The sequence below is a fragment of the Kogia breviceps genome, chromosome 9 (assembly GCF_026419965.1).
Source record: "Kogia breviceps isolate mKogBre1 chromosome 9, mKogBre1 haplotype 1, whole genome shotgun sequence".
In the NCBI taxonomy this organism is placed as follows: Eukaryota; Metazoa; Chordata; class Mammalia; order Artiodactyla; family Physeteridae; genus Kogia; species Kogia breviceps.
The window spans coordinates 29,679,805-29,689,805 of record NC_081318.1 but is presented as its reverse complement, the minus strand read 5'-3'; the positions used below and the strand labels follow the sequence as shown (position 1 = coordinate 29,689,805).

The 10,001-nt window shown below is 40.9% G+C and overlaps 1 protein-coding gene across 9 annotated transcripts in view; it reads left to right on the top strand.

Annotated features, from left to right (window-relative positions):
- Positions 1 to 7,946: 7,946 nt before the first annotated feature.
- CPED1 (cadherin like and PC-esterase domain containing 1) overlaps positions 7,947 to 10,001 on the top strand; it is a 306,695-nt gene continuing 304,640 nt past the window's right edge. For 6 of the 9 annotated variants that reach the window (XM_067042279.1, XM_067042278.1, XM_059075059.2 and 3 more), the window contains exon 1: positions 8,952 to 9,899. In XM_067042279.1, the coding sequence (XP_066898380.1) occupies positions 9,651 to 9,899 (249 nt within the window). In that variant the 5' untranslated portion in view covers positions 8,952 to 9,650. The other 3 variants (XM_067042284.1, XM_067042281.1, XM_067042285.1) reach the window with 2 other exon arrangements.

Genomic DNA, 10,001 nt, shown 5'->3' with positions numbered 1-10,001 from the left:
ATCTAATTAATTAATTAATTATTTTAGTCTTAGAAAAATAAATGTTTAATATGCTGCCAGGAGTAAGATTCTCTTTGTAGATGTTGTAGTGTTTTCCTTCAACTCTCACATTTAACAAAAAATCTTTCAACAGCTGGGTTTTAAGAGTAAAAGAATATCCTCAAAAATGTTCATTTTTGTAATTGAACGTTAAGCACCTAGATGTTGAAAATACACAGATGAAGGTATTTATGTGTATATGGGCGTGTGTGTGTGTTGGTGGGGAAAATGGGAAGGATGGACATGTTAACAAGTAATTGCTGTATTTTGATAAGTGCTGTAATAGATGGATGTACAAAGCATTCTAGGAACACTGGGAAGTTTAACATAGGAGGTATCATTTGAACTGATTCCGAAAGACAGATGAAGCAGGGACGGTTTTCCAGGCAGGTGAAATTGTTCTAGAGCCACAAACATTCTGGGAATTTAAAAGTAGTCCAGAATGAGTGGACGTGGGTTAGGAAGATGTGCTGTCAGGGAAGGAAGCTGGAAAGCTGAGCGAGAGTCTATTCGTGGGCATTTTACACTGGGCCATGGCATCGTTTGTCAATAGGAGTAGTGATAGCATTTACATGTTGTCAGTTAAATACTTTATGATTTAACAGATTAGTGAAATCATAGCACTTTTCTTATTGAGATTATAAACTAGAGATGACAAAAATTAATTAGTCTATAACTTGGAAGTTGCTTAAAAATTCTAAATTTAGGGTGAATCTTTTCTCCCAATTTTTGAAACTACAAATCAGAATTGCTAGTCAAGAGTCTTAGATCTCCCTATTTAGATGATAAAATCTAAATTATTAAAACATTGTAATTTCTGAACCAGGATCTTAATATTCATGTTTTGATTTTGCTACAGAGAACAAGGTTAAAGTGATTAAAAGATGAAATGACTTGAAAGTTGTTTTGTGTTTAACTTAAGTTTGATAATAAGGAAGAGATATACCCCCTTCTGGCCATTTCCATTTTAAAGTAGTAAGTCATGTATATCTTGTAAGTCAATATTTTAACTTAATTAATAAGATAAATGACTTTATTTACTAACAACTTCCTGGAAACGTAGACATAGTAAAATGTTTATTTGAAGGAAATTTAATAATAAATTCTTCAGAGCCATACACTTTTCTTCACTCCTGGCAAAGGAGACTATAAAGGGAACATTATAATCATTCCTTTTTCTGCTGCTCATTGAAAATTCAGAAGTCAGTGTGGGAGGTGAGGGTGAGGAATGTTTACAGGTGTGTGTGTTGCTTATTCCCATTCCCCACTTCTACTGGCCTGTTAGTGAAGAAGAGTAGTTTTTGTTTGTTTGTTGCGGTACGCGGGCCTCTCACTGCTGTGGCCTCGGTCCCATTGCGGAGCGCAGGCTCAGTGGCCATGGCTCATGGGGGCCCAACCACTCCGCAGCATGTGGGATCTTCCCAGACCGGGGCACGAACCCGTGTCCCCTGCATCGGCAGGCAGGCTGTCAAGCACTGCGCCACCACGGAAGCCCAGAAGGGTAGTTTTTCATAGGAAAGTGTATACTCGCTAGTCTTTAATGATGAACTAGTTTAAAACATTTACAAGTTTAATATTGCTTGTAGGAAACAACAGTGGTCATATTTTAATTCACTTTGCACTGTTAAATCTACTCGAGTAGAGGGACCCTCCATGCTAATACGTTAAAATAAGAATAATTATCATTGATACCAAGTTACTTTAAAAAGCTGTCTAGGTCAAATGGAATACAAGGGGCCAGGCAGAAATATTTCTAAATAACCCAGAACATAAATATGAGTCAGTTCATTGGAGTGATTTTGCTGATATTATAATTAGCCCAGTAGAAACTTTTATTGTGACCTCCCCAGTATGTCCCATTAGAATTTATCAATTTTTCATTTGTATCCTTGAAGCATTTATATATTTATCTTCACTATGACAGTTGTTTTCTTGACTAGTTGGAGGCATTGATTATAAGGACAGTTTTTTTCATGGGTTTCCCAAGTTTGCCAAAAGATTTTGCACTTTTCCAATGGTTGCCACTTATGGATGTTTGAGAGAGTCCCCTTATCTGTTGAAAACAAAACAAAACAAAAAAATAAGCTCAGATACTAGCATACGATTTAAATATAGAAGTTGTCTTTTGACTTTATGTGGTATACATGTAACCAAAGAACCATACTCTGTCAAAGAACGTTTCCTTCTTAGCCACTCAAATTGGCTAAATGAATGCCAGTGTTCATTGGAGTGATAAGACCAAACCTACCCCTTCCCATCCCCCATCACACACATCACTCTTTCAGGGAGAAAATTTAATGCTGGGAACATTTCAAAATACTTTCTATTTTCTGAAAATAAAAATGGATGATTGAACTGTGATTACATTTTTTTTAAAAGAAAACAAGCTAAATTATGTGGCTATCTTGAGAAAATTTCAATGTATTATGGTTTCCAAGGAATATTGTATTGTCAACCTACAGAGAAGAGGCATGAAATTTCTGATTAAGGTAAAGAACATAATTTGATACTATGATATAACAAATTGAATTTGTTCGTGTTTTATATATTAATTGACAAAAATTTAGGAATTCTGGCTCCATGCCAAGGTGTAAGTTTACATCTCAAAATAGTAAAACATTGGGGATGTGTAATTCATTGGATTAAATATTTGCCATTCTACCTGTGTAGAGGATGCGAACCTTAAAAGCAAATTTGGAAGGCTTAAAGGAAATTATACGCCCAAGTTTCATTTGTTTGGGGGAGCAGTATAATTACGCCTTCAAGAAATGGTAAAAATCTCAGTGAAGTTAATTCTGTCATTGCCACAAGCTGCTCCGGGACTCACTGTTCTGAATTAAATAACAGACCATCTTTGGCGCCCACATGCAGAAATTGTGCGACGAAGTATTCCTTTGGTTAAACTTCAGTTTCCCAACGTTAGCCCTATTGACATTTTCTGCCAGATGATTCTTTGTTGTGGTGGTGCTGTTGTGTGCATTGTGGGATGTTTAGCAGCATTCCTGGCATCTACACGCGAGATGTCATTAGCATCCCTCCTGGGCCCACAAGTTGTGACAACCAGAAAAGGCTCAGACAATGCCAAATGCCCTCTGGGGAACAAAATTACCGGCACTGGGTTAAATGTTAACAAGATGTGAAATATTTCTTGTGGGAAAAATGGCAATAATATGGAAAAATATTTGAATTTATGATGTATGGACCTCTACAAATGGGAATTTTTAAATCACTTGCAAGAAGACACTGGTAGATACTGCAAGAATAGGGAGATGAGTGAAATAGTTTCTGTCAGAAAGCAGTTTAGCACGGAATATGATAAAAGTAATTTTGGGTACTGGTGCAAGCAAATTCAAAATGCTTGTGAAGAGAGAAAGCTGTGAAAAATAAGTAGAGTGACTGGTCAAGAACTATGGAGAGCTGGCGAGTGTATGTCCCATTTCAGAAAGGCAGCACTGAGTGTTCTCCCGTGGACTCTCCAGGAGATTTATATGCTCAGAAACACTGGTCTAGTGGACAATTTAAAATGATAAGCATTTAGGGACTTCCTTGGTGGTGCAGTGGATAAGACTCTGTGCTCCCAATGCAGGGGGCCCGGGTTCGATCCCTGGTCATGGAACTAGATCCCACATGCATGCCGCAACTAAGAGTTTGTATGCCACAACTGAGGAGCCGGCGAGCCGTAACCAAAGAGCCCTGGAGACGCAACCTAGGAGCCCACCTACCGCAACTAAGACCCAGTGCAACCAAATAAATAAATATATATATATATATTTTTTAATGATAAACATTTAGTCTGGAGGATTTAGTCTATCTGGACTGTTTTGTTCATCTAGAAATTTAGAGACTATAGAATGTTCAAGCAAACATCAAACAAGAAAAAGATAGTAGAAAAACGAAGATTTTCACTGTGGTATTTTATTTCCATGTGTAAATTGAACAAATGCTGTGCCTGAGGGAAGTCCCTTCTACCCTTTAATGAAATTCCCAGACCTCTGCAAATCCTGAGCTCACCATTCAGCAGCCTAGAGTGGTTTTAGAACCACTACAAGGGAAGGGAAAAATCTTTTTTTTTTTTTTTTTATTGCACTAAAACCCCATAAAGTTTCAGTAGTCTTAAATTGAAATCCATAGATTTGTACAAAAAGTGACTCCACATAATGTTTAGAAGAGAGGCAATGGAATTGCGTTAAAAGGAAATTAAGCAAGTTTAAATGTTGATTGCATTAGAAATTGCAGAAAAATTGCAAAACTGTTTTAGGATTTCTCTTCATACTCCTCCAGCATATCAAAAACAAGACGTGAGCCTAACTGTAGACGGAACTTTTGGTTTTTCATTATGAGTGGGAGGTGTAAAGTTCTAAAGACAAGTGAAAGGCCGCATGATGCTAACCCTGATGTGAATTAGTGCTCTGTGTTTGCATGGCTTTCTGGGTTAACACATGATCAGGTGTATATGCACGTACCTTACACTAGTGCAGCATTTTCCTCCACAAGGACAGTGCGGGCTCTAAGGCAAGAATCTGACGTTGCACACAGACTTTTCTATTCAATCTTGCATATATTTTGCACCATTGAGAGTAACCACATAGACTTGACCCATGTGGTTGTCCTTATTCACCTAAAAAACAAAAGAGGTTTTGCTTTGTGAGTTTACAATTAAAGATAGTGGTAATATAACAGTATTCTCAGATAAATGAAGATAATGGCCTTCCTAGTCTGACAGTTATCATAATATCTTCATTAATAAATCATGTGGGGAAGAAACTTTTTGGATTCCTGTCTACAGATGGCTAAATAAACCCTTTAACTTAGAAGTTAGAGCCATCCTTGATCAGGACTGAACTCTCCAGTTCTATCCTTAGTCATCTCCCACTAAGACATAAAACCTGCAGCAGTTGAAATATTTGTGACTTTTCAGGGCCCAGCCTCTTTTCCTTTGCCTCTTGGGCATGTATCTAAACCTCATTTTCCATCTCAATTTCAGTTAGGTGGGTCCCTATGATTGGGCTCTGACCAGTAGAATATGGACCGAAGGATATATGCCAATTTGAAGCTTAGTCCCAAAAGACCTCTCACATAATTCTCCTTGCCTTTCTCATTTCTCATCTGCTAGCAGCATTCAGAGGATCTCAGTGGGTGTCCAAGATTCTAGAGTATGGAAAGTCACCAGGTGGAAGGACCTTGGGTACTAAATGTCTTAATGGAAAATGACAAACACTGGAAAATTATATGAGTGCAAAACAAGATTTTATTATATCAAGTCTCTGAGATTTCAAAGTTATTTGTTACAGAAGTTATCCTATCCTGACCAGTTCATCATTGTGTTTATCATATTTTAGTCATTTATGGTATTTGTTATATGTCTTCAGTTTTCCACATTGCCTGGGATGATGTTTTTGCATAGTAAAGATTCCATATGTAATTCGTGATTTTAAAGTTTCCTGTATGTTCAGAGCTTATGGGGAAATTTCCATAGTCATTATTAGAAAAGAGGTGGTAGGAGCTGGGAAGAGGTCATTCAGACTCTCTAGGGAAGAGGAACTGGAAGGTGAGTGCCCAGGTGTGACTGACAGCACACCCAGGACTTAACTCATGACATCACCACTAGTATCTGCAACTGAATTTTACATCACTGTGGTCAGGAGCTTTCTTGAAAGAAAAAGGCTTTCCCCTGCAGGAAACCAAGTGGGCCCAGAATCTGAAGACTTCCTCTTCTTACCAGGTTGCAACAGAGAGGAAATCCATGTCAAAAATGCATCCCTAGGGCTTCCCTGGTGGCGCAGTGGTTGAGAGTCCGCCTGCCGATGCAGGAGACACGGGTTCGTGCCCTGGTCCGGGAAGATCCCACATGCCGCGGAGCAACTAAGCCCGTGAGCCATGGCCGCTAGGCCTGCGCGTCCAGAGCCTGTGCTCTGCAACGGGAGAGGCCACAACAGTGAGAGGCCCGCATACCGCAAAAAAAAAAAAAAAAAAAAAAAAAAAAAAAAAAAAATGCATCCCTACAAGCATAACTTGGGAGCCTCAGGTGACCTGTGAGATTATCTACTGATCACTGAAGCCCCTATTTTATGAACAAAGTGACACTCAAAGACATAAATACTTTCCCAAAGTTCCTGATAGGATACTGGAATCTTCTCTATTAGAGATAGCTTTATTTCTCTAGTTTAAAACATAAAATAATTTTTAAAAATACCTTTTCAAACAACAATTATTAAATTCAACCTCTCCTTTCACTCCCACTTCATATCAAAACCGAAACGGAACATAAGTGTGATGGGAGAGTATATTTTTGTGTTAGAGAGGTTTGAAGAGGAAGATTGTTGTGTTTTGTCTAACCTTGAACTATAGAATTCGAAAAGACCTGCCACTCTATTGTCCCAGGTTGATGCCACTTAAATACAGGCCCTTGAATACTGAAGTGATTTAGGGAAAGAGGTACTTTATGAAATTATATGCACAAAAGCATTCAGTCTGAAACACTGCCAGAATCCACACTTTCATATAATTCTACTGCGTGTTACCCTCCTACTCCTCCCACGGAACCAGCTTACTCTCCGTCTTCACTGTTCCCTGATCTGACGCCTCCAGACTCTAACACATTCTCCTACTTCACCTTGCCTTACAACTAGGGCATAAATACCTCCCACTTGTAGTCCCCACCTCCCAGTCTCTCCCACCCCTCTCTTGCTCTCATTCTCCCAAACCAGCATCCCCCCCCCCATCACCTCAGAGAATAAAAGAAAGAGAACTGATACTAAGTGCTCATGTTTGCTTTGGGGGCTTCTCCAAGAGGCCCGATATTTGATAATTATCTGTTCATATGTCTGGCACCAAACCAGACTGAGCTCAGCCACAGGATTGAAAACATAACAGACACGCATTCAGCATGCATTTTTCCAACACATGTGCACAGAATGCTTATCGTATACATTATTTCATCTAGTCACGCCAACAACACTTCAAAGGAAGCATTAGTATCCTCATTTCACAAATTACTTGTTTAAAACCATGTGCTAAGAGGCAGTGCTATGATTCTAAACCCAGATGGGGCTATAACTCTAACGTCAGATGTTGTCTATGGACTGCCTTAGTCTATTCGTATCTTATTTCCCGCCTCTTCTTCCCAACTTCCCACTATAATTATCCCTTTTCTCACTTCTGCAGATAGTCATTTATTTACCATCTTCCCAATGGGTTTTTCAACCTGCCAGTATCATTTCTAGAACGCTAATTTGCCATCTTCTTTCGGAATCCTGTTACTTGAAGTGTAGCTATAAAATTAACTATGCTGTTGTCTTTCACTTCTCCCAGATCAAGAACTTCGTCTCACCTCAGATCACACCAACACAAGGACATTTCCAGTTTAGAGATTTCCAATTCCTATTATCTCTCAAATTACATTGTAACTATATCTTCCAACACTACTGTTTAATCATTTCCTCTTAAAACTCTCTTGGCTTCTAAAAGTCAAATGTCACTTCATTTTCCCCTGCTATCAGTACTTCACTTGTCATGGGATTGAGGTCTCTGAATCTATAAATAAAAAATATTTTTTAAAAAACTGGAGGGGATATATGCAAGGGTTCGGGGTAAATCTAGCTTTAGTGTGAATACTTATTCTCTAAAGCTTTAATTAATCTGTTAAGGTGTTAAAGTAGTTTCTTACAAGCGAGAAGCGGTGATGACCTTTTGTCTCTGAATCTATAATGGCGAGACACCCCTAGGGGGCGCTCCGTCTCACAAAATAAAAGTGACTGACAGCGTGCCTAACGGATGGGATCACTTCAGAGGTGTGGCCTCACAGGAGAACCTCAGCCCACAAGAACGAGTTTGGGTCAGAAACAGGTCACAAAACCTATTTAGAAGAGCCTTGGAAGAATATCTGCTATGAGCCTAAGCCAGTCCTGGGTGTCCAGAGATCGCAAAGCAAAGGCTGGGAGAGGTGAGCAACGTGCACCGGACAGTTTGCCTTTCTCCTTGGCATTCCCTGAGCTGACTCAGCAAAAGTGGATGGAGTTTGCAGACTTGCCCTGTTAGGGGTTCCTTGTGGCAGTCTGTATAGCATTAGATTGAGTTGACTTCTGGACAAAGCGTGCTGCGTACCCCTTTCTGATGACCAAAAGTTACCAACGTCTGCCATGGTCCACTCATTATGGGAGTGACGTGTCAGGCAATTAGCCTTTGAAAGACTCAGCCCTAGTCCAGGAAAGGAGCAATAATGTGATATGAGTTTGGTACTGAGCAGAAAAAGATCATTTCCAGTGGAATCAGTGCATACAACAGACTTTCATGTTCTGAGGTCCAGACAGTACCCGTAACCCTCTTATCCCCATAAGACTGACTGTAATTCCTTCGAGTGAAGATCCTCCCAATTCCCTCACCGAGCCTGCTTTAGTCTCCCCCTCGACCTTTGACATCAACTGACGAAGGGCTATTTGTTTTCCAATGCTGTATTAGAAAAAAAAAAATACAGAAGGGGTCAAATATCAAATATGTATTTAAAATTCGGCAGCTCTGGGTGGACAGTCACATTTCAGGGGACATTAGAAATGTTTCCAGTCTGGGGAAGCCCACCCTTTCTGATCCTGGGCTAAAGGCGCGCTCCGGCCGCCCCCGAGGACCGAAGAGCCCGGGCCTTAGCCCCGCCCCCTCGCCGGACAGTGGCTGCGCTGCCCGCGGGCCCCGCGCCCGGCTCCCCGCTCCCTGCTCCCCTCTCCCCTCCGCGAGTGCGGCCGGCGCGCGCGTGTGGCTCTGTGTGCCTGCGTGAGTGTGTCCGTGGGTGGGAGATGAATTGGAGTCATACGACTGGGTGTTTCCTTCCGAGTGGTTTTGATCAGCAATCCATTAGGGGATCATGGAAACTTTTTTTTTTTTTTTTTCTGGCTAAAAGGATGAAAACTGAGTAAGTACGTAGAACTTTGAACTTGAAACGGAATGAAACAAATACTAGCCAAACCCTGCGGATGGTAACCATGTCCCTTCAGACCCTGTATTCCCTTTTTCTGTTAAAAGCCGTGAAGGCTTACAGGAAAGTGGCCGTTTAAAACGGAATGAAGGGAAGCAGTTAAGAAACATGAAAGGCTGAAAGCAGGACAGCTTTAAAACCGGAGGAAAAATGAGGAACTGTTAAGGCAAGCTGGCCCGCCTCCAGCTGTGCAACAGGCACTTTGGTTTAAACCTATTGCGTTCTCCAGTGCTGTTTTTAGACTCCAGATTTACTTTGGTGTTGTTTCTCTTTTCCTGTGAAGCTTTTACTGTGAGCTTAAGGATGTTGTGAAAAATAAGGCATTACCGGAAGCAACAGTTTGACAGCCTTGGGTACGCTCAGGTTATTAGTTACAACTATTATTATTTTGATGTCTTTTTTTAACCGAGGCCAACCACTTTATACTGTCATCCATGGAAGGGCTCTTATTAACCGCCTCAGACGTTTGGGACCGATGATTCTTTGGCAGGATACTTCGGAAAGTTCTTAAGTGGGGATGGAACTATCTTGATTTGATTTAAGTTGTGGAAAAAGAAGACAGATTTGTGTTTTTCATGCTGACAAAAAATAGCTGCTATGACTTTTCCGGCAACGTGGACAGGGGCCAAGTGAAGCTGAACTGGTCATGGTCTGTCGTCCAGTGTTCCTTTGTCGTCGGCGATTTTGCCCCCGGCCCTTCTTGGTGGGCTTGGTGGTGGCAATCTGTCTCTTCTACCAGACCCTGACATTCCGGGGGGCAAGGAAGCTCACAGCTGCTGTCCCTGAGGCTGCCCCAAACACACCCACCGAAACCCAGGCAAGCAGATGCAAGGAAGGATTCTCCCTGGACAAGCAGTGCTTACTTCTCTCCGATAAGGCACAGGAAGTCAGAAAGGTAAGGCGGTCATAAGCTTAACCTTGACATTTTCTGCAAAGATAGCAGTCTGCTTCTCTCTGTCCCTTCTGTAAGACTAAAATTAACTTCCATGAGGTCTGA